Source organism: Falco biarmicus, chromosome 11 (assembly GCF_023638135.1).
Source record: "Falco biarmicus isolate bFalBia1 chromosome 11, bFalBia1.pri, whole genome shotgun sequence".
NCBI lineage: Eukaryota > Metazoa > Chordata > Aves > Falconiformes > Falconidae > Falco > Falco biarmicus.
Window position 1 is genome coordinate 2,582,876 of NC_079298.1, and position 24,664 is coordinate 2,607,539.

The 24,664-nt window shown below is 40.1% G+C and overlaps 1 protein-coding gene across 3 annotated transcripts in view; it reads left to right on the top strand.

Annotated features, from left to right (window-relative positions):
* Positions 1-24,664, top strand: part of SLC44A5 (solute carrier family 44 member 5) — a 94,329-nt gene that overhangs the window by 61,023 nt on the left and 8,642 nt on the right. For all 3 annotated transcript variants that reach the window (XM_056356231.1, XM_056356229.1, XM_056356230.1), the window contains exons 4-18: positions 532-616; positions 4,132-4,216; positions 7,210-7,338; positions 8,119-8,179; positions 9,701-9,824; positions 11,060-11,143; positions 13,685-13,797; positions 14,239-14,370; positions 16,687-16,786; positions 18,812-18,904; positions 19,828-19,915; positions 21,129-21,391; positions 22,462-22,556; positions 22,943-23,046; positions 24,322-24,395. In XM_056356231.1, the coding sequence (XP_056212206.1) occupies positions 532-616; positions 4,132-4,216; positions 7,210-7,338; positions 8,119-8,179; positions 9,701-9,824; positions 11,060-11,143; positions 13,685-13,797; positions 14,239-14,370; positions 16,687-16,786; positions 18,812-18,904; positions 19,828-19,915; positions 21,129-21,391; positions 22,462-22,556; positions 22,943-23,046; positions 24,322-24,395 (1,630 nt within the window). The remainder of the gene's footprint in view (positions 1-531; positions 617-4,131; positions 4,217-7,209; positions 7,339-8,118; positions 8,180-9,700; positions 9,825-11,059; positions 11,144-13,684; positions 13,798-14,238; positions 14,371-16,686; positions 16,787-18,811; positions 18,905-19,827; positions 19,916-21,128; positions 21,392-22,461; positions 22,557-22,942; positions 23,047-24,321; positions 24,396-24,664) is intronic.

A 24,664-nucleotide genomic window follows, 5' to 3' on the forward strand; every position in this document is an offset into this window, starting at 1 on the left:
GGCCTAGTAACTGAAAATTGGGGCAATTGCCAAGTGAGAGATCAGGAAATGTCTCCATTTACAAAGTAAAGAGTTTGTCTCCATTCTTAGTGGAAACGGAGTCCATTTGGATTCAGGCACACCCTGTGCCTTTCTGTCACACACCCAGGTAATCCCAGTAATTTCAATGCCCTTGTAGTTGTCCGTGAAGGCTTAAATTTGTCTACATAGTTACCTCCTCTTCTTTCCGCTTTTAATAACTGTTACTTTTATGTCCGCTACATCATATTGTGGATACAACCTAGATATATATGCCCTGAGGCAAAAAGTGAACTGGTTTGCTTTCTTACTGATTCATCCGTATCTTAGTTCAGTTTTGTTTGGTTTATATTTTAGTTTTTCGTTAGGAGATCTACAAATCAATACTATTCAGTGGTAATCAACAAAGATTAAAATGGTACATTAGAGGTGATACATTTTCATACTAGGGCAGTTCAACTATTAACTGTGTACCCTTGACTAAAATGCTAAAAGAACTGTGTATATTTGCAGCTTGGGTGCACGGCGACCCCAGGAAAGTAATTTATCCAACTGACAGCTATGGACAGTTTTGTGGTCAGAAAGACACCCTCAATGAGTGAGTACTAAATCCACTTGCATACCTTTATTACTCATGCACTGTGAATAAGATGTGAGTTTTCAAATCTCTCTGTCTGGTGGGGATTCTTGTGGGAAGTTGAAGAGACAGTGACACTCTTACTGTATTTATTCCAAGTAAAGTTCAGAAATAGATTAGTTGCTCGGTGCAAATCTAGACCCAAATTATTACTACAATTAAGTTGTTTTCATCATTCAGAGAATAATTTTGGTAAAGTATCAATATAACTTAAAGATTGCATCACTAATTGCATGGAAAGTGACTAGCTGGCACAGCTTCTAACTGGCACAGTTTGGATAGTTAATAACGTATTGCGTAATTTGTCTGTCCACCTTGGGATAAGAGTAGTTCTAAAGCATTGTAACCTGGTTCTTAGTTTTTCTCAGCATGCGCCAAGTCACAAAAAAGATCATAAGGAAAAGCTCTTGTTTTTTTCTGGTGCTTATCCATTGCTGGTAGAGAGCAGACTGAGTCATCTGGGAGACAGGCAGATGTAACCATACCTTCCCTGGGGCTATCAGCCAAATGGCTCTATATACTCGTCTCTGTTTCCCAGGGGGGTTTATATTTCAAATTGTGAGAGTTAATTAGTTTATATCAACAGAATACTTACACATGAAAATAGCTGCTCAGGAAAGAAAGATGTCACGTCAATGTTTTCCCTGAAAGCAGAGAAACAGCTTTATGAACTAGAATTCAAAAGAATATTTGATTTTTCCCCTCACCTTCTCCCTTTTAAAAAGTCACCCTTTATGCCCTTCTCACTGTCAAGAAGCTGAATGCTATGCAGGAAGCAACACAGAAGCTACGGTTTGATAACAGCTCTTTGCTGCTTATTTCTTTTCCCATTTAGTTTTCTGGGAAACAATCTGAATCCACTGTCCAAGGGATAGTTCAGAAGGGGAGGAGCAGGAGACAGGGAGTGGAACAGAGGTAGAGCTAGGACTTTATGTCCTCTCAAATTTTTTATGGAGGAAACAGGCTGGATAGTGTAAGACCTGTTCCACCCCCTGGCTAAGGTTCTTCACAGCACTTGTTGAGTCCAGCTTCCTGAAGGAGAAAAACTAGGACAAAAAGTCATAGTGTTGTGCATGTTCCCCTCACTGCACCTCTTCCCTGCTTCTGCTTTCTGCTCCACCCACCCCCCCCACCCCCCATTTTGTCCTTATCCTCCTTCTGGTCTGTAGGAAGTAGTGGACAAATGGGCTTGGGAGTCTCAGACGTAGAGCGTCCGTGCACTGTGGAGGATGTAGCCAGATGCTTCCCTCTAATTCTTACTATCTACCCCCACCCCCTCTTTATCTTTGTTACTCAAGCCTTCCCTTGAGTTATTTCTTACAGTGTGATTTCCAGTATTCACAAATGTCCCTCCATATATATGATTGCTGGAGAGTAATACAGCTTCTGAGACTGCATTTTGGCATTTATTTGCTACATTGAGGAGTTTCTTATAAAAATATAAGCCAAAAGACACATAATACAACCTGCTAAAAAAGCAGGAGTGTTTATGGCAGTGGCCTGGGAGGACCCTCTGAACAAGTCCCTTTAAAAGTGGAGGTGTGGAATGTGCTGTCAGGACTTCGTTGATACCGTTGCCAGATTTTTCAGATGCCCTGAAAGTAAGCAGTGTGAAAGGCATAACCCAGGTCCAAAGTCCCCAAGGGCTTATTCTGAGACTTTCCTGGGAAAGTGATCATGGTCTCTGCGTCTTGAATCTTTTGCTTGGAACAAGCATTCCCAGCAGTCTCACTGAGGAATAGAAAAGAGTAGCTACAAACCAAGCCAACACTCACAGCCCATGTTAAAACCCATTTAAACTCCAATGAATTCCATGCAGTCATGTTAATTCTACTGTGTGTTGTCATGTGAGTCTCTCTTAGGCCTCTTTGTGTCTCCGTGTAATCCATCCATTAATCTCCATGTAATCTTTAAGCTTGTTTTGCCTTCTACAGAGCAGAGTAGCCATGGAATACAATACCATTTCATTATAAAAAATACAAACCAGGCTTTCCGTGGCTGTTTTCTTATGTATGTGTTTGGACTTTCTTTTTTGCTGTCAATATCAGCAAGTGGGCTAAGACATAAGAAAAAAAAAAAGATTCAATTAATTTAATTTTAAGCAGCTCACAGATTATAAATACTGTCAAGAAACTATTGAAGAATGATGACATTTCAGTCCAAAATCTTATTCTGTTACTTTGAAGGAGTAATAACTAACGATAGTGAATTGGTTTTGCCAGGATGCATGGTTTGTTAAACAGTGCATAGTAGAACATAGCTCAGTGAAAACCATTTAACCTCATAAAATGTCAGGCAGTTGAGCGAATCCCCGTTTTAAAGGGAGCTTGAATGTGCATTAATGCTATGTAACAGCTTTGAAGGCACAGCCATATTCAGCAACTGGTGGGAACCATGTGCTGGTGGAAGATCTGAGCGTACATCCTGGACTGGGGGATACAGTGGAAAGATGTGGGAGCAGGACTTGTGCCAAGTCCAGAGGTAGAAGAGGGGCAGCCTTGTTAGCCCAAGCATGCTTCATTGTTAACATGCCCCCAAGGCAGAGCTCCCTCTGTGCTGCGTTGCCACAGTGGGGTCAGCCGTAGCTCAAATGCCAGTCCCTGCCTTCTCTTGCACCTCATAGACCATAGCGGGGCATATGCATCAGTATTGCTTCTGGGGACACTGTATAGTCCTGGCATGGCTCGCTGACTAGTCTGGTGTGAAAAGGGCAGGACTACTGCCATACCACCTTCACGAGAGCGGTCTGATAATTTTCTGACATAGGAAAGATTAACAGCATATTTTGCTGTCTTCAAAACCCAGGTATTTACATCCGGAGATCGTGGAATAATGTGTTTTCAACAAATGCAAACTGAGATGAGAGCTACCTCACAGTCCCAAAGTTCCAGAAGCCACCAAGTGTGTGGATTCTGGGGTGCAAACCCATCAGACTGTCCCTTATTTATATCAAAGGATGTTTATCAGCATTACTAGCAGGTGCTATTATGATTCTGTTTCCCGGCCAGCTGCTTTCGATTTCCAACCGTAAAAAGCTTTTGATTGATTTTGGTGCCACCTTCTGATCAACAAAAAATAGGCAGCTTTTACAGTGTAGCATTTGCTGATAGTGATTGTGCATGCAGTACGTTCACAGTGTGTTCATTGTAAGCAAAGGGACCACAGTGTTTTTGCAGAGGTATTTTACAGACCTCACTTCTCAGAGCCAGGACTACAGATAGCTGTAACAGTGCCTAGGGTTGTTTCAGCTTAAAATCTTGCTGTAGAAAAAACTTTTCAAAACTTGCATTCTTTAGAACAAATACTTGTGGTTTCAGAAATGTCTTGGCATGGAACGTTCAGGTTCTGCTTGGGGTTTGGTTTTTTGTCTTGTGTTTGCAATGTGGCCATTCACAGTAATAGAAATTAAATACAAATGTATGCTATAACAAGCAACCACATTTATAACATCAATTATCTTATATCCACTTCCATAGGAACAAGACCGTTTTGTTTTACTTTAACATTCTGAAATGTGCCAGCCCCATAGTGTTAATAAACCTACAGTGCCCTACAACACAGGTGAGTGAAATACAGAGATAAAATACTTTCCCTGCCTCTTAGTCATGGTGCTTAAGAACTAGACATACGTTTGTTTGGATTTAAAAATTGATGTTCGTATCCTTCAGAATAGAATATGATTGTTTTATTGTTTTATAGATGGTGTGTTGCACACAGTCTCTGAGGCATGTGATGGTCAGCAAGAATAAATAGAAGTGTGCAAGGTTGTGTATTTTGGATAAGAGTTGACAAAAAAAAGTCTGTTTAGTTAAATACAGCAATTTGCAGCTTATGATTTCGTCACAGGCAGCTATCCAGTAGTAATCAGTGTGTGTAGAAAATAATTTTGATTGATGTCCAGGGTTTTCTGAACTAGTTATGTTCAAGAAAATGTGCCTGTCCCCAGTGACAGGAGTATCTGGGTGTGGTTAGGGCCTATGGCACTTTCAAAAGTGAAGATTTTGAAAGCTTGTTCTGGCCTTATGCCACGATTTGTACTTCATTAGCCATGCTGCGGCTTCTTGTGAGGCTGTGAAATAAACACAGTCACTGAGGGTTAGAATTATGCTCCTGATGTTTCTTTACATGAGACCATTTTACTGACCTGGATGATGAACAACTGCACCACCAGTTATGTCAGCTCATCTTATGTGACAACTTATGGCATAGGGTAGGTCAGAGGAATTAGGTGCAAGGCTGCTGTGATGCAACTTTGCTGCCAAAGTAATAGTACTGTGTAATTAAACTGCAGGTGGCAGCGTATGGTCTCAGCCATCTCGGTAAACATTCAGTGAAGTCCAGTATTAATTTGGATGAGGGTTGTTATCTGGTAACCAGTTTACTGATTACAAATGTTAATTGTCTATTTATTTGACTATTTTAAAATGTTTCCCATTCCTGCCTGCCCTTACTCCTGATCCCTATTCTTGATAGATGTTTCTGGCCTGTCAGTTAGTGTGACTGTATGGACTATTTGACACAGCTGAAGAGATGGAAATCTCCAGCCAGGAAGAACAAGAACCCTCTTAACGCTGACCAGTTGCTGTCAGAATGGAAACTTTCTGTATCAGCAGCAAATCTGCTTCAGAAACGCCCATCTGTCCACATGCAGACACTGACACTGTTGCCCTGCAGTCTTTAGACTCTGTTGCTGGAACAATTCAGCCTGTTCAGAAACACTGAGGTCATTGTGTGGGATTTGGCTGGTGCTGTGGTCAAGTTGGCAGTGGTCATGAATCAAGTAAGGTGAAATACTTGTTGAAGGAGAGTTTGGTGGAGCAGAGTAGTTGTTCTGTTTATTTTAAAACATACGATATCTCCAAAACAGAGAATGTTTGTCAGTGCTGTTTGGTGCTGCAGATGGTGAATTCTCTGGTCTTTTGTGCAAATGTTGAAGAAACGTTTGTTTGATAATTCCTCTTTTGAACCACAGGCAAGGTCTTTCATTCCTGTCCCGTTCCTATCAAACGACAGAAGAGAAAAACCCAAGAACCAGCACAGGAAGAGCTTTAGCTCTTGAGTAAGACTGTGGGTTCCACAGACAGCACATTTCAGTGCCTGTTCCATAGATGGGAAACTGAGGTTATAGTAAAGTGTACACTTGTTAGGCAATTGTTGTCCCAGCAAGGAAAAACTCTTGGGTTTTGTTTTTTGGCCATTGGGTAGTCCGTAGGATGTAGTACTGTAGAAAGACCCTCTTGGAGCATCTGCCCTGTTCTAAGGATTAGTACAAGATCTTTTTGCAGATTCCTTTAGGTGGATCGTATATGGTGAAATGCCCTTGAGGTAAAATGCGGTTCTGTGCATGATGTCTCCCTGGGATAGCAGAGCTTTGCAAAGGGTGTTTGGGTAGCACAGCTTTGGAAACAGAGAACAGCCTTCTAGGAAAGGCTGAAACTTGCTAAAAAGATGGACTTCACTACCTCATAGTGTTCGGGAATGCTGAGGAGTCAGAATGGATGTACACTTGCATGATTCCAGTGGCCAGCAGAGCCTTCACAGTCTGTGTATTGGGGCAGCTGCTTCTCCATTACATAAATCCAAATCTTAACTTCCAAGTGGATGCATTTATCAAACCCCAGTCCTCATTTGATTTCTCACATAAATCTAGCTTTTAATGGCTGTACCTTGAGTGGCATGAGTTTCATTCCTGGCACGTGCAGCCCTCTTGCTTTGTAACTAGGGGAGATTCATCATTAACCAGTACTAAAAAGTCACCTTTGAGTGATCTACACCTAACTTGACTTGAACTATCTCTGTGGAGGTCTATTTGACTGAAGAGGCTGTGTAGAAATACGGAACAATTTTAGCTGCATGATACTTTTTTTTTTTTTTTTTAAATAAAGCTCTCCTTATAAATGTAACAGAAAGAAGTTACATGTATCCTGTGGAAGTAGCTACTGCATCATGCTCATATACACTGCTGCTGATGGAAGTAGAGGGGGACCTGACAGATTTTTTCCTGGTGTTCCAAAAAAAAAAAAAAAAAAGTGTTTTTTTTTTTTCAACAGACTGAAAGCTCTGCTTATCTGCCAGGATATGTAGAACCTAAGAGGAAACAGAGAATGGCTTGATATGCCAGATACAAGGAGGGACTTTGAAAGTGTGTTCTATCAAAGAATTTTAGAAGTATTCATCTAGAGCAGGGGTCCTCAAACTTTTTAAACAGGGGGCCGGTGCACGGATGAAGTGGCAGGAGGTCATCTGTGACTGCTTGGTTTCCCCCCCCAGCCCCCGGCGGGGGGTTCTGTAAATACGGGGGGCCGGATTGAGGACGCTGAGGGGCCGTATCTGGCCCATGGGTAGTTTGAGGACCCCTGATCTAGGGAGTCAAAAGGAAAACCTATGTCCCTTTCTAAATGTTGCAGTAAATATTACTGAAGGCAATTCCATAAACCAGTGCACTTTTATAGGTGGCCTTTTTCTTGCTTTTTAATTGCACTGACTTTCCTTATCCTTCCCTACCCCCAGTGTATCTTCACTCTTTTTTTTTTTTTTTTTTCTTTTTCTTGCAGCTTTGTGTCTCAAAGTGCCCAGACAGGTTTGCAACCTACATTGATGTTCAAGCTTCCTACAGATATAAACCAGATCAGTGGAATTACTTCAAGCAGTTCTGCAAACCTGGTTTTAACAATCCTCGCAAGGTGTGTATGTGTCAGTAGGGAATGAAATACGTTTTTTCTTCAAGCAATATGTAATATCCATGGTTTTACTGAGCTACATCAAAGCTTGGAATTACTCTGATTTCACTATATAAGGAGCTGTCCCATATAGATGGTTTGCCAGTGATTTAATCAGGGTTGAAGATCTTGTATGCACACCAAATCCCCCAGTCCTTAGATGATTACTGTTTGCTTCAAAGAGTATCTGCAGCTACCCATGTGGTTGCAGTACTGTGGCAAGCAGTATCCTTTAGTACTGAGGTGCTCTACAGCAGTATAGCCGAATATCTGAAAGCAGTTCTTGGGGCTCCTGAGTCATCTATAGCTACTTAGTAATTTTAGCTAGAAAAACTAATCTGTCCTTCATGGAACTGATTTTGCACTTAAATGTACTGTGTTCTCCCATCTTTAAAACACCTTGCAATTCAGCTATATTTATTGTGTCAAATTCTCACTCTAAGAGAAAAGGCAAAGGGGAGGCCAAGGAACAATTGCCTAGTCACTTCTGGCTTAGATGCTGATCTGAAGTGAACAGGTCTTTTGGTTTTTGTCACTAGAAAAAGAAAAAATAGTCTTTTCCCAAATCACAATGACAATTTGGATTCTTACTTACACCATGAATGTACCTTGCAGCTCCACCAGTCAAGTTTGGGGAGGAAGCTACAAAGCCCAGTTTGGGGCATTTTCTCAGACTGGGTGAGAAACGAGAAACACGTAGTTATTCTACTATGTATTCAGCGTTCCTGTTTTTCCCCTTTTTAGTCTGTTGCTCAAGTCCTACGTGATGAAGATTGTCCTTCGATGATCATTCCAAGCAGGCCTTGTGAGTGGTTCTACTTCTTACACACATCTTAGCAGATTATAAACATTCACATTAAAGCACAACTCCAGTCTGAAAAGTGCTTTGTGGCAAGGTCACTAAATGCTGTCTGTTATTTGACAGTGATGTCCATTCAATTTTAATCAGTTTGAAAGTATAAAGATTTATTACTATTTTGTCTAACTACCATCCATGAACATTTAGTGTGTGATCAGGTCAAGCTGAGCTTTTTCTTGCTTTTGAATCATCACTGATAACAAAAGCTTTACAGCTCAAATTATACCTTCCAAAAAATGTGATCAAGCAACCCATTGGCGTCAAGAAAATGCCACAAACGTAGGAAGGATCATATGGCCAGCTGTTTAAGTTCAGATGATACTTGAGCCCAGTTATGAGACAGCTCACTTCTCCGTTGCAGTGCTGGCTGTGCAGGGCATACAGAGGAGTTAAGGGGCCAAAAAATTTTTTTGTCACAGTGGTCAGCAGGTGTTTCTGAGTAGATAACCACAGGTCTCAGAGCCAATGCTTTAAAATAGACATCATGTAAATCAGGAAGAGGTTATCAAAAAGAGAAAATACAGATTAAATTTAAAAAAAAATCAGCGATTTATATGAAAACTCATGTACTGACCCGAGACAGAAAACAGTTTACAAAGAATCTTATTTTAAACTGCAGCAAGGGACCAAGATTACAGTTGGAGGAAAATAAACATGTTAATTATTTCCTCAGAGTAATTGGTGGGGTAGATATTCTAGACTGAATATTGAACATTGGAATTGATTAGAACCTGCTAAGGAGAGCACAGAATTGTTATATAAAGTACAGCTGTGTAGGAGGACTAACCTGGTCTTCCCTTTGGAATGAAAACCAGGACTTTTTGCAGCAAAGAGCAGGGCAACATAAATAAGTATGTAAACATCTCTCCTTGTCTCTCTCTTTTGTAATCTCCTCCTCCCTCTGTCTAACCAATAGTCTTTTCTCCATTGCTCCTCTCCAAGTATATCTAGTGATAGTGGCTGGTACTGGAGCTCGTCTGACACATGAGGAACTGACACTTGCTGTTATGTATTGTTTTGCGTGCTAATACCATTCGTGACCAGTCATGTTGAGTCTGTCCCTCGGGGCTGGTTTGATTATTACAATGAAATGACATATTTGAGAAGCTGCAGTTTTTGTAAGCTGCTGCAATACTGATAGAGAGTAACTTCTGCATTTATTATGAGTTCTTAAACTGCTACAGATACTACTGTTGTTACTCGGTAGCACCTGGAATCTCCAGTTGCAAGCTAGGATTCCACCATGCCTGTAGCTTGGACAAAAAGCCCCAGACCATAAAAATCATAATCTTGAATATAATGGCACTTCCAAAATTTGTCAAAGTTAGCATATTGTTAGGTAAGCAGTTGAAAGACAAAATTGACTGTGGATCTGAAATGATTTTAATATTTCACTAAAGGTGGGTGATAGAGGTGGAGCTTGTTGTGAAATGTAACATGCATACTTTTTTTTGATATTTTAAATAGTTCTTAAGAGATGCTTCCCAGACTTCTCCACGAAGAATGGTGTGCTAACTGTGGCAAATCAGACTACGTTCAAAGATGGAAGAGGGAAAACAAGAAATGTAACTGATCTCAGGGAAGCTGCAAAGTAGGTCTTAGCTTTCTTAAGTGCTTGTTTGGTGGATTTCAAGATCATGAAATAATTTAGGAATCAAAAAAATAATCAGAATCTGTTGTAGCAAAAGGCTGAGGGTACCCAGGCAAGACTTGCTAGTAAATGATCTCTCTGTGCCTGAGCACTTACAAGGGTCCAGTAAGGGAGATACCAGCACTGAGGTATGCAGAAATACCAGCACTGAGGTATGCAGAAATGAGCAAGGAGCAAAAGTTGTAGTCTGATTGTCTCAGACTGACTGCCAGTTTTTAAATCATTCTCGTTGTTTTTTGTAGAGAAAATTCATATTAAAGAAAGCTAAAGGAGGTTCAAAATTAAATCCTTGTGCTGCCGGACTCAGGCCACCCGGTAATGGCCTTGGCTATTCCTTCCTATGATGGCCCTTCCACTAATGTGGAGTGTCATAGTACTTTGGGCATCTCACCTCATCACAGTGCTCCTGTTTTTAGTACATGTCTAAAGATCAAAAAGCAATGTACTGGGGTCTGATGCATGACAACACCTCCCTTGCAGATGAACAGCAAGCATCTCCAATCCTGGGCATCAACCAGGATGAGAGAAAACTGCTGCAATAGCCTCACTTTTCCAGCTACCGTCAGTCCTCAGCCTGTCAGGAGCCCAGGGGTACTTTTCCTTACCTCTCAATCCAAAGCTACCACATTTTAGCGTCTTACCAACACTGATAATATCTGCACCTAATTAAGTTCACTTTTTCTGGCTTCTACAACTACATTGTCTGTTCTTCGATAAGAAGATCCTTCATTTCTTCTTACGAAAACATTCATGTGGGCAAGCACTTTGCAGGATAGGAAGACAGGGCCATAAAGTCAACCTTCTGCTTCATTGAGCTGTTTTCTGCTTCTCTGCTGTTAGCAGTTCTGGAGTCACAACTCTTCAGCTCTTAGATCTTAATAGTATGTACTTCTCTTGTGACATAATAAGCAATTATACCTGGTGATAGTTAGTGCTTATAAAGCTTTTTTAATAAAGCTTTTTCAGGAGCTGTATAACCATTTTTACACAGGTTTTTTTTCTTTGGTGTAACTGTGATTGATTTGGCTTCGTTGCAGAACTGGACCTGGAGGACAGCAATATACTCTTATCACTAGCAAAGATATTTCAAATTCTTTCACTGAGACTATTTGTTGTTTAAATACATTCTGCTTTTCTACTTAAAGCAACCTTTTCTTTGGTTTGTCTTTTCTTAGCGGCATCAATAATGTCCTGGATGCAAGATCATTTGGAATGAAAATTTTTGAAGACTATGCCATTTCTTGGTATTGGATTTTAATGTAAGATTTTCTTGGGTTTTTTTTAATTTTTTTGGACTCATTTTGGAGTGTGCAGGGAATTAAAAAATGATCCTGTGTGTGTTTGTTACCAGTCTGACTTTTAACTCAAGGAGCAACTGAAATTTCTTTTCAACACATGGTAATAACATTGTTACGGTTCTGTAGTGGCGTAAGGATAGCACAGCATACATACATAAAGTGTCAGTTGATCTGGAGGAGCTTTTTAGTATCGTACCAAGCAGAAAAACAGGAGATGCTGTCTTCTGTTGCAGGACCCATCTGCATGATAATTCCAAAACTGAAAAATTAAGAGACTTTCAAACCAATTGCAGTTGCTAAGTGTCATTTGTATATATATAAAATACATAGTTTATAAATTCATACTAGCCATATATAGTTAAAAATCCATTGTAATCCATAAATCAAATCTGTAAATCCAATGCAGCAGGCAAAGCAACATCAAAACCAAAAAGTATTGAACAGTGTTAACTCTGTCTTGCAATAAATACTCCCTAATCACCAATCGGTAAAAATGCAACACTGAAACAAAGTAGCAGTTGTTTTGCTGAAGCAAATACATAAGTATATGTACATTCTTAGCCCATTAGTACTGTTTTTGATGGACCAGGGTGTTGATCGGTTTAAACAGGAGCAGTGTTCTTTGCCAGGTGAGAGCCTGTAACATTCACATATTAAGCATACATTATTCAAGCCTGAATGCAAATCCACAAGAATAAATACATAAACTTTAGATAATAAACAATAGGGAGAATTAGTCAGTCCAGAAACAGAAGTTGTCAGCTTTTAAAGGTGTTTCCACGGATGGGAGGACAGCTTTCTCATAGTCTGATACTGTGCTCACAACAGTGAGTAGCAAGAAACCGGCTCTTATTCAGCAAGCTTGGTCCTTTCTAGGTCTATTATTGAAACCAGGGTTATGGTGCAGTTTCTTTCCAAGGAGATATCACTGAACAGAGGCTGGAGAGAGTTGACCATTTTTTAACAGAAGTTCTAAATACTGAAGCCAGTTTCCACATTTCAAATACAGTATTCTTGTAAGGAATTGTTGCTACTTTTTAAGTAGTTGGATAGGATTTTCTTCACACTTTTCACTAAATGGTAGCATATATCAAACGATTTCTGGACAAATGTATTTAAATGCCAGAGTCTGGGTGATGACAGTGAAGACCTGATAGTGAAAGGAGGCTAGATTAAAAACTAAATATGAAATTGCTCTAGGTTTTTTAGCGTACCCCAAAAGAATTGCTGCTTTCAAGCCTCAGTTTTAAGGGAACTGATCTATTGAGGACAGTTGTTACCATGTACTCCGTTTTGGTGTTACAATGACACATGTATAGCTAAAGATAACATTAGATAAAGGTAACTTACTGCTTTCAAGTCATGAGCTCCAAAACTACAATTTGTTTTGAGGAATACAATCTGAATTCAAACAAGTCATTCAGAAAGGGAAAATACCTCATGCTAGGAGGCCTTTAAAGGGCTGGGAGTTAAAAGCAGCTTACAAAGGTTTAACTAAATAAATCGATGATGTTTTTCTTGTCCCTCTGCCTGTCTGGCTTAGTTTGCCCAAAACATCTGGGTTTGATTGTTTATGATCAGGCTAACCCATTTTTGTCTTTGGTAACTGGCTAAATAAGATGGGAGCATTCAGAAGTTACTGAACACAGGCAAGAAGAGGTTTTAAATTTTTCTGAGTCCGTACTATTACAAAATTCTGATGTAATAGCTACAAAAAATTCTGAGAGATGAAGTGTTCTGTGAAGCATCTGAGCTGGATGTTGGATGGGATTATTAATCACATTAGAAGGCCTCAATGTGTAAAAAGGTCTTTTGCAGTCATTTTTTCCTTTCTTACTTGCTTTCTGGGAGTGAAACTGAAAACAGGTATTTCTTTACCACAGACTTGATCAAGAGAAGACACTGTAGGTGCGTTTCCTAGGGGGCCCCACTGATAGCTCTTAATAGTTTCTTTTGTGCATCACAGTGCCCTGAGCATTTCCTCTTCTAATGGGTAGAAAGAGTCTCTGTTTTTCCTCCTAAATTTAATTCTTTTTTTTTTTCTAGGAAAGCTCCTACAATGTTACTTTACTAACATTGTTTCTTTGCAGGTAGGGATTTTTAATGGAGGACAGAAAAGAGTAATCTCCCCACACATAAGTATCCCTCCAGTTAAACTTTCTGCACTGCGAACTAGACCATGGCCTGAAAAAGGCAGTGATTTGTTCAGCTGGTGTAAGTGGCCAAAAAGGCATTGTACTAGTCCCATCCAGCTAACCTGGGAACCTAGTGTATGCAAAAATTTCTGGCTCTGCCTTGTGAGATCATCATATATAAGCTATTTGTTTCTAATAGCAGATAATAGCCATGAGGATGTATTTCATAAGGAAGATTTTGAAATACATTTTTACAAATCATTCTCTTATTTGCGATGAAGTGACCCTTGTTTGGAGTAACAGGCATGCAAGAAAGTGAAGATTCTCACATTTGTTTTCCCTGTGTTTCTGTTTTCTGTCTTTCTAGTGGGCTGTTCGTTGCAATGATTGTGAGTCTGCTCTTCCTTGTGTTACTGAGGTTCACAGCTGGGGTTCTCTTCTGGATTTTCATCTTTGGTGTGATTGGAATTATCGGTTATGGTAGGTGTTACCTTCTGGCTTCTGAGGCTGTTTTTTCTTATTGATTAAGTTTGGGCAAAGAAAATCAGTAATTACATCAATTAAATGGTATGACTGGGAGAATTAATGCCTAGTTTTAGACAGTTACTTGAGAAGGGCTTAAATGGCAGTGAAATTTAGTAAGAATCAAACTGTGCTGATACTTAGCACCAGATACAGTAACCTGAATTATCTACTTACAGTATGCTTAGTCTGTTTTCACTTGTACTGATACTTCTTTTCTATATATGTGATGTCTAGTTACTCAAGTGACTAGTCATGACTAGTCTCACAGTGATGCATTTTTGGGTTTTGTTTACCTGGCGTGCTGAGGACAAAACACTTGGCTCATAAAGATTTTTTAAAAAACTTGTCTTTGCACTCTTCAGAAACACTCATTTTATATTAATTGTTTTTTAAAAGGCATCTGGCATTGTTACTGGGAGTATGATCATCTTAAAGGAATACCTGGATCTGACCTTACTGTTTACGATATTGGATTCCAGACAGACTTCAGAGTGTACCTGCAATTGAGGCAAACATGGTTAGCATTTAGTAAGTGCCCTTTACACTTGCTATCTGTTAATGGATACTCAGGAGGATCAATCACTGTCTTGCTACAGTTGCTGCCTTGTTAAATCTCCTCCTCTACATATGTCACTCAGAGAAGTAAGCAGAATTCTCTTTCTTTGTATTGTGCAAAAATCTACTTTTTTTGCAAGAAGACTAGTATATTTGTAAGGGGAGATAATGCAATTGCGGTAGTGATGAGAGTGAAAATGCTTGTGTTAACATCGTTCCACTTACTGCGTGTTCAGTCTTCATAATAGTGAAGCAGAAGGCAATAACTGTTAGTTAGTCCTGATGAAGTTACGTTAGGAGGGGCGCTTTTCTCTTCTAGTTTGTTTATTCCTCCTTTTTGAGGACCCCAGGAATGAGATTAATAACTCTACACATCTTTGTAGAGCTGTTTACATTCAGGCCACTGAATTTTCTTGGGGACTGATCTAAGAGCATGGAATGAATCATCACAGATTTCATCACCTTTATTTTCAGAAGTGTTTCACTGCCTTCTCTTACAAGGGCGGTGTCTTTAAAACAAAATTCTACTGAAATATGACAACCTGTAGTATACACATCCCTCCCCAGAGAAGGAGTGGTAGAAGAGAGAACAAATACCTGTTAAATATTGCTTGCACTGCTGTTTCTGCTCTGTTAGAAGGCACACAGACAGTAACTGATGATGAATGGGACATAACCTAAAACACTGCCTCTCCCTGTTGGCAGCTAAATTAATAGAGCAGCAGTTTAGTGTTTAAATCTCCTTCCTCTGCTTTGTGTCTTTATTTAACTCTATGTTGGATCATTGAGCTTGTGAGATATCTTTTATATATTGTTGAGGCAGAGTTCTTTAGTATGCTACCTCTAGAGAACATTACAACTTTACTACACTTTTCCTTCTAACTCTCCAAGCTCTTCCCCTGCTGGATTCTTAGCAGCCAATATATAGTTTATCCAAGGGTCAGTGTCACTTTCAGACAAGTAAATTAAGGTACTCAGGAATTAAATTATTTTTCCAAAGTCACCCAGCAAAGCAGTTAAATATCCTTGAAGAAAATGTAGGTCCTCTTAGGCCTAGTACATTCACCGGCCTAGTACATTCACCGTGTACTGACACTACTTTCCTTTTTCACAATGGTTTGGGACAAGCTACATTAACTTAACAGAGCTGAACTAGTATGAGACCAACTTTAAAGAAACCTGATTCTGTATTCCTTCATGGGGAACCATATCAAAAATAGGTGCTGAATTGTGTGTAACAAAAACTTTGTTCTGAAAAAAGTCTGGCTCTGAGCACCACGGTGGTCACTGCCACCACCAGTTCTGATGGCTGGGGGTACTGATAATACTCGGGACTGCAGTTTAACATCATCTGTGACTGTCTGGGTCTGGATTCTGAGACTATGTCTAAGCTGTGGGACATGAAGCCAATTCCCGAGTCCCTTTGCAAACCTCCAGACAATCCAAGGCTTTGCGATACTATCACTTCTATTTTCTTCTCCTTCCACAAAACTTCTTGGTTTCAGCTGGAGGAGACAGTTCCTGCTGTGTGCAACCATGCACAACTGCTGGGCAGGTTTAAATGTTATTTACCTATCTGAAGCACCTAGATTTAACGGATATGTCTCAGAGTCAGGGGAGATATGCTTCAGGCATTAAAGACTCTTGTCTTCTCTAGATGAAGTCCAGAGAATTTTTTTACTTTCTACTGCAGAAGTAGGTTTTGAACCGACACAAATGGAAATCAGACAGAAGCAGACTCTTTAAACCAGATCTGGGTTGTGATTCAAACGCTGCTCATAACTAAAGAGAGGAAATGTTCTAGGTCATGGTGCTCTCAGCTCTCTAACCTCAGGCAAGTTTGTATGATTCCAGCAGCACAACCGGAAGGTGAAAATAATTTGTCCAAAACTGTCCTATCTTAGACTCTTGTTATTTTCTTACTCAGACAAGGTGAAAGGAGCTCATGCCACGTTAATACTCAAACTAAACTGTTGATTCAAGTACATCTAATGTTAGAATAATATATATCAGAAAAGTGCACTCTTGGTGAAAGTTTCTTCTAAAATTTTAAGTGCTAATGTCAGGGTCCTACACATTCTGACTAACTCTCTGCATGTAGAATTTCCCTACACTGGAACTGTGAAATGGGACTGAAGATTGGCAGGTGCAGTGAGAGGAAGAGACAACTGCTCTAGCAGAGAATTCATGAACAGCAGTTTAAAATACAAGGGGGGAAATGATTTATAGAGGCAGCGTACTCATTGAATTTTTGATAAATCAAACTTTTTTGTTTGGTTTTTTTTACAGTGATAATACTTTGTGTTGTTGAGGTCATAATCATACTGATGCTGATCTTCCTAAGGAATCGGATCCGGATTGCTATTGCGCTGTTGAAGGAAGGTAGTAGGTATGTTTGTCTGATTTTAATATATTTTGAATTTTATTAAATGATCTCTAGAATACACTCTTCTTGAACTTCATCTTGCATTACCAAGGGCAGAAATTTGAGGGTTAGAGTACAGCACTGGATTTGTTGAGCCAAATAGGTAGTATAAGGAATGCCAATTCTCTGTTAATGAGGTTGTGCTTATAAAAGCTTTTTCTTTAGCAGTAAGACATTTCTTGCCTCTCAGCTGCCTGCCTTAAGAGTACATATGCTATTAGTGGTACCACATATCCTCAGTGCAAGAAAGTGTACTAGCAGAGATGCTACGTGTAGTATACTGTTAACAGGAGCCGGGGCTGACAACTTTGCTCTGTCGTTGGATTGTCTCCAGCGTGACATAGTAGTGGTTAGAGGATTGGTGTTATTTTGGCTATAGCTTTTGTTTAGGAGAGACTGGATTCTTCTGGCTCAAATCAAACCTTTGAGTAGACATGCATAAATCTGCAGAGAGAAAAGGAGACTTCCATTTTCAGCTCTGAGTAAAGAAGAAAGCAGAGCACGATAATGAGAGTTGAAGGTCTAGGACACCTCTTCATTTTGTGTTTCCTGAAATCTGCATAGACTTTGTTCATGGTGGTTCCTGGTTTATACAGTGCCAACACTTACTTCTTTTTTTAAAAAAATGGGAATATAAAAAAGGAGAAATTGACTTAAAATGTCAGACCCTTGGATTTCATTGCAAGTAGGCTAAGGTCTCATAGGCCTTGGAAGTAGAACTCCGTTGTTAGAGCACATAGGGTTAGCTCTGAGTTTATCTATGTGCACTTGCTTGTAGTTTTCTCCATTGACATTGTGGATTTGGGGTTTTGGGGAGTTTTGTAATGGGATTAAGAAATTCTGAAGTTCTGCATTCAGCCAGGTACCTGTTTCCTGTCTTACGCTACTGTGCAGTTCGAGCATAGTGATTATTTTTGGCAGCACTAAATTATACTCTTTAATTCCTGTTCATTAAAATCCAGGAACACTTCTAACATTCTGCAACCCTTTTGTTCACAACCTTGGCAAGTAGAAGGGTTTCAAGAAGTTCATAAACTTCCTGCTGGCAAGTAATAACATTTTCAGCAGCATGAAATGGTCACTTGGGGGCGATATTTTTACTCTCATGCATAATACATGAGGTGGAACACTGTATGTAATTACTGTGAATCTAACAGACCTACCCTGTATTCAGGAAGATGAAAAAGAAGCTGCTAATGACTGGAAATCAAATTACATGTTTTAATACCTTTTAACTACTCTTTCAAAAATACTACAATTATAATGCTAATAATTGACTTGAAATTCATAGTTAGAAACAATCAACAGTTGTTACTCAGTTTGTTGGACTGAGCTGAGACTGTCCATTATCTTAGTGATAACTAAGAGCCCTGCCATCAACTGCTGAACACTGCTAATAGGTAGTGATTCTTTCTCAGCCTGAGGCTGTGTCCTCTTGTGTGACTCTTAATGGACTTTTACATCTCTTGACTCAGGCAGGAATTGATGCCCTTAACCTCTTGATTGCACTTGACAGTTCCCTTGCATTCTGCCCAACATTTACTAGTTTAGCAGCAGGAACTGAGTAAATTTGTCTCCTTTTACATTCTGGAAACTGCCTTCTGTAAAACAAATAGCGTCACAAGTGCCACAAGTCATGGGAGAAATAGTGCAGGAAATAGTCTTAAGAGACAAAAAGGCTTGTAATAAACTTACATCATCACTGGAAGGAAAATGTAGAGTAACAGTAAGAGGTTGGTGACAGGAGTATATAGAGAACCAACCTGTAAGCTTCAGTGAACAAAACACATGCTCTCTGAAATCACATCCCATGAGATACCCAGCCGGAGGTGTTCACCTCTGAGATTGCTGCGGGCAGTTCACCCAGAGTTGATGCTACCACTATCAACAAGTAGCTCAGTGTAAAAAGGATGATACTAGAAGAGGATTGATAAAAAGCTTGTTTCTTAAATTGTTGTAGCTTACCGGTATGTTTTGTTTCTTTCATAGGGCTATTGGCTACATAATGTCTACGTTGTTCTACCCAATCGTCACCTTTATACTCATTGCAATTTGTATTTCTTACTGGGCTGTGACAGCTGTGTATCCTTCTGTCTGTGTACCTCTGGAGGAACAGTCTTCTGGTCTGAAAGACTAGATAAATTCTCTGCTATTTCACCTTAACCAAACTAACGTTAAGAGTGCATTTGCTGCACTGATGCACTCTTTCTCACTGCCCGTTTGCATGTGATGTACAAATAGGACAGTGAATTTAATTTCATTAAGAAGAATTGGACTAAAATTCATGCCAAATCAGAGGGATCATCAAGGCCTTGTGTACTACATAAGGTTGACTTTAAGGGGTAAAAAAGGGCTCTCAGCAAAGAGTGAATATGGCCTTTAGTGTGCTGCATGCTCTATAGGCCTGATGTTAGTGGTCTCTTAGCTAGGGGCGGGCTCCAGGTGTGTTTTGTTCAGAAAAGTATAGGCAAGGAGTAAGAGAACATGCAGTGCACCGAGTCTTCTCTAAATTGCATAACAGCAGCCACCATCTGTTCCCAGAACAGCAAGGGTTGGTAAAGTATCAGAAATGGGGAAATCGCTTATTGAAAACTAATATTTTGTTCACATGCAAGGGGGGCCAGTTATTGCTGTTCAGGACAATGCTAATTTATCTTTATGGTCTGTGTCTACTTCCACTAATACACAAACTGTCAAAGAACTACTGCATAATCTGCCCTGTCAAAGGCAGATGTGCAGGGGTGACTGAATCAACTTTCAAGGTTATTCCGCTTGCCCATTCTGGTTAGGGGTTATTACAGCTCCAGGATGGAGTTTGCCTTAGTTCTCTAAGTAACAATGGTATTTGGTCTCGTCTATCAACACTTTGTATACATCTCTGCATAGCAAAAGCAGTTTTCCTGTTGCCTGCTCAAGTTCTTTAGAGCTAGTGGTTACCCAGTGCAGTATCCTAAGCTGCTGAAAGCTTACAGTTCTATCATTCCGCCTTAAAATATTTCGTTCAGTTTTCTGGCTACATCAGGAGAACCTGTGTATAAAGTAATGGCTAATCAAACACTCTGCAAGTATGCAAACCTGACTTGTGATCCAGAGGTAAGTGTAACAGATACTTAACCTATAGTGAGAGCTATGTTAATTGCATTTCTTAATCACTGTTAAATGCAATGCTAGGTGAAAATGTGCGTATTTTAAGTAACAATTCCTCATGTTCAATCTGAAAATAGTACTTAGTGTTCAGGTAACACTTCTTTGTTCAAAGCAATTTACAGATATAAACTGATTTTTGAGCTAAACTATCCTGTTAAATAGGTAAATATTAACCTAATAATTTACAGAGTGAGAAAGAAAGACACAGAAATACAGGTTTATTTGGAAAGTTGTTCTTGAATTCATGAAAATTCTGTTTTTGTGGTCCTCAAAAAGCAATGGAAGACTTTGAAACCTGTGCTTCAAAGTTTCCCAAGGATCAGCCATGTTTTGAAGCAGAAGCTTAGCTTCTTTTGGCATAGAAATAACCTTTATGAAGCTCAAAAAATATTTGTCTTCAGTCAAATGTTTTTACTTGACTGTGGGGTTGAATTTTCAGAATGTTTTGAAAACTGGAAATACTTATTAAATGTTACATCAGAGTTATTTTCAGGTGTTTAAATTTCAGTGTACTGCTCTGGTTATGTATGTGCCAAACAATTCCCCACCCTGCTGATGATGTCTGAACACTAAAAAAGAAAGGAATTAGAAATTGACTAGTTTTATTTCATGCCAAAACGGAGCAAATACATGAAATGAACAATAGAAATAGGGAAAAATAATTCAATTTTAAGACTACACCTGTTTTAATACTCTGAGATAGGTAAGGAAAGTTACAACCACGTCCACAACTTGTGTAAAATGGCACAGCTCTGCTGATTTCAGTTTGGCTGTGGGGATTTACCTAAACTGTAGATTTGTCCTCTGGTTTTGAAATAATTATTTTTTTTTTAATGTGAACAGATTTTCTTTAATGAAACTGAAGCTTTTATGTGTCTTAAAAGTAGATTTCTGTAATTAAATTCCATTTATGTAGGTTTCAGGCATGCAGTGAACAGCCCTGTTTACTAACTGCATCGTTTATAAAGTTGAGCACCTGTATAAGATACTAATATGAATCCTTAAATATGTAAACAGGTTACATAGTATTGGAGTGCGGTGTTGGGTGAGCTAATGAAACATCAGCAGAGTTATGTTACTTGTATTAAGCTACTAAACTTCAGAGACTGCACAGAATTGACTGCTTACCATTGTGTTGACTGTTTTTCTTTCTATACAGACTTTTAACACAACCAATGTGACTAAAGTATGTCCGGGTGCTCAGTGTACTTTTGCTTTTTATGGAGGAGAAAGCCTGTACCATAAGTACATCTTCATCTTCCAGTTGGCCAATGCTTTTGTCTTTCTCTGGCTGGTGAACTTTGCAATTGCACTGGGTCAGTGTACCCTTGCTGGTGCCTTTGCCTCTTATTACTGGGCCTCTCGAAAACCAGCTGATATTCCACTGTGGCCGCTCTTCTCTTCATTTGGACGAGCAATACGGTAAGACTCTGGAGATGGATGTGAGCCTTGTCATCTCTCCAACAAGTGCTCTTTTTACATCTAGGGAAGCCAGACTTAGAATATCAAATGAAAACGATTAGTCAGCTTTGTGGTTTAATCTCGGTAGGCAGCCAGGCCCCCGCAGCCGCTCGCTCCCTCCCTCCCAGCGGGGTGGGGAGAGACTCGGGAGGGTGAAAGTGCAGAGACTCATGGGCTGAGGCAAAGGCAGTTTAATAGGTAAAGCAAAGCAGTGTGCGCAAGCAAATAAGGAATTAGTTCACTACTTCCCATCACAGGCAAGCGTTCAGCCATCCCCCAGACAAGAGGCCTTCATCACACCTAACGGTGACTGGGGAAGACAGATGCCATAACTCCCCGCAGCCCCCTTCCTCCTCCTTCCCCCAGCGCTCCATGCTGAGCGTGAGGCCGTACGGGGTGGGTACCCCTGGGCTCGGGGGGGGGCAGCTGGCGCGGCATGTCCCCCCCCAGCTCCCTGTGCCCCCCAGCTGCTGCCTGTGGGGGGGTGAGGAGCAGAACAGCCCCTGGCACTGTTCAGCAACAGCTAAACCACTGATGTGCTATCAGCTCTGTTTTCATCACAAATCCAAAACATAGCACCATACAAGTTACTATGAAGAAAACTAATTCTATTCCATCCAAAACCAGTATGATCAGGAAAATCTCATTGCTAAGAGGAGGCTGGATTGTGTAGCCCAATAGCGGCAAGGCTGCTGCAGCTCCATGTGCCCCCAGTGACAAGGCCAAGCAGGTATTCCCAGTAGGCACACACACCCAGATACATGTACACAACACATACACAGCTGTCCACATAGAGCAACAGATGGGCGCACACAGTGCTCACAAAAACACCAGCAGCACCAGTGGCTTCATCCTGTTCCTCTCTGGTGGACCAGGATGAAGGTCCATTAGAATATGTAATTCTCACTAATGGACCTTCCTCCAGTTACAATTTTACTTTTATATATATATATATACACACACACACACATATGTATATAATAGTATATATGCACATATGCACAACATAACAGTAATTTATTTTGTTCTAGATACCATACAGGTTCACTGGCCTTTGGAGCCTTAATTCTTGCAGTTGTCCAGCTTATTAGAGTAATACTGGAGTACTTGGATCACAAACTGAAAGGTGAGATTTATGATTCTGCTGTAGGTTATTAAGACCTTCTTTGGTAAATTACTTCCTTACTTTCCCAAGAGGTATTTTCATCAATGAAAACAGATAAATTCCACATTATTTTTAGCCATTGTAGTTCCATGTGAAGCCAGTGAATCTGTGCTGATTTATTCAAATTGAGTCTTTGTCCATGGGAGCCTAATGCAAAGTTCATGTGGGATGTGGATCTGATCTAATCAAAAGCAGGTGAGATAAATTTGGTTGAAAGAGTCCATACCTAGAAGAAAAGAAATAAAAGTGTCTGCTTTTGTCACAATTTAACATTTTCTTCTGAATACTTTGTGTTCTGAAGACTGTTCATGAGTTCTATGTGTGATGTACTCTCTCCTTTTTTTCAGGTACACAGAACTCCTTCACTAGATTTCTACTCTGCTGCCTCAAATGCTGTTTCTGGTGTTTGGAAAAATTCTTAAAATTTATAAACAGAAATGCCTACATCATGGTACGTGTTCTCTCTGCATGTGGTCTCCCCTATCTGGGACACTAAAATACCCTAGCCACTACTAGCTGGACAACAGCCAGTAGTACTAGAATCTGATGAATAAATAATGGGATTTATGGAAGTTTTTAGGAAATGCATATGGTCCTACAACGAAAAAGTAAGATCTTTCTTCTTCTCCTAAACTCGGCCTCTTTTCATGCCTGTCCATGTCCATCCCCCTCACCCCCCAAAGTCATTAGAAGGGGATGGCATAAATGGTTAACCCCCCCTCTGATTCAGCACTTGAAATCCTGATTTCAACAGGAATATTAGCTTGTTTCATGCTGCATGTTGATGATGCTTCTATTTGGAGGCAGTGTTTGAGTAAGGAGGGCAGAAGGCATGTGGTATTTGTATTTCCTCCTGGAAGTCAAAAGCATAAATTCTACTAGCAGCAGCAGTGATATTTCTCTAAAATAACCCTTCTCAACTTCCAGGAGATTCCAGTTTTCACCTGTATAAACATACACAGATTTCAGCCTAGGATGTTCTGACTGGAAGTAATTTCAGTGATTAAATGGTGCAGTCATAGACTTGTCTTAAAGGAGGTGGCTGTAATGGTCCGTTATAACCCATGTTCATGCAATTTATATCTCAAATTAATGCCATCTTGAAGAAGTATTCTTTTTGACTGTCTTGTTTACGGTTGGTAAACTGACTTCACCAAGAGCTGTTCTAATATACCTTACCAACTTACCCTTGTGGACACTGTTCCAGGAAGAAGAAATGGATTCCTGAACAGCTTTAGCTGCTTTACTTTATGGTGATATAAATCCACTGACTTGGTACTGGCATTGCTGATTTCTTCTTAAGTGAGAGCAGTATCAGGTCCAAGGAGATGCCTATAGGAGTCAACTCACTTCTGCTCTACAAGTGCCTGTGCCTTTCCACTGACTGTAAATCTAGTGCTGGTAGCTAGCAAAGTCAGAAGGACCCCTCAGCAAGTATCTTATTTGCTGTACTTGGCAAACTAAGTACTGAGTCTACTGCCTGCAAGGTCACAGGGACTGGCATGCTCATCACTGGGTGATTTGAAAGGGAAGGATGGATAATATTCTGTCCCAGCCTGGTGGGAAGCACTGAGAGGCAGCAGGTGGCTGGGGGAAGTGTTTTGTGTTCGTCTGAGTTTCAAGGCCACATATTAGAAAGAACTATGTATTACACACAGTAAGATTCTGGCATACAAGGAGGTATTCTCATAATTTAAAATTCTTAACAGCTACTATTGTTTTGCAGATTGCCATATATGGTAAAAACTTCTGCACCTCGGCAAAGGAAGCATTCTTTTTGCTCATGCGGAATGTGGTGAGGTAAGGGGCCATCTCCCAGTCCTTGGAAATGTCAGGATTTCCTGCTATTGCGCTCTGAAGACACACTTATTTCCTCTCCCATGTCTCCTCCAAATATTGTTGTATGCTGCTTCTGTGCTCAGACATGACCCTCACTTCTAGCACTCAGTGTGTAACGGCAGGCTGTCCAGCATAGTACCCTAAGCAAGGCTGATATAATCTTAACAGTTTCCTTGTGGTTACTCTTTTAAATTCATAAGCACCCAGTAGATTGTAATAGTGCCTCCCAA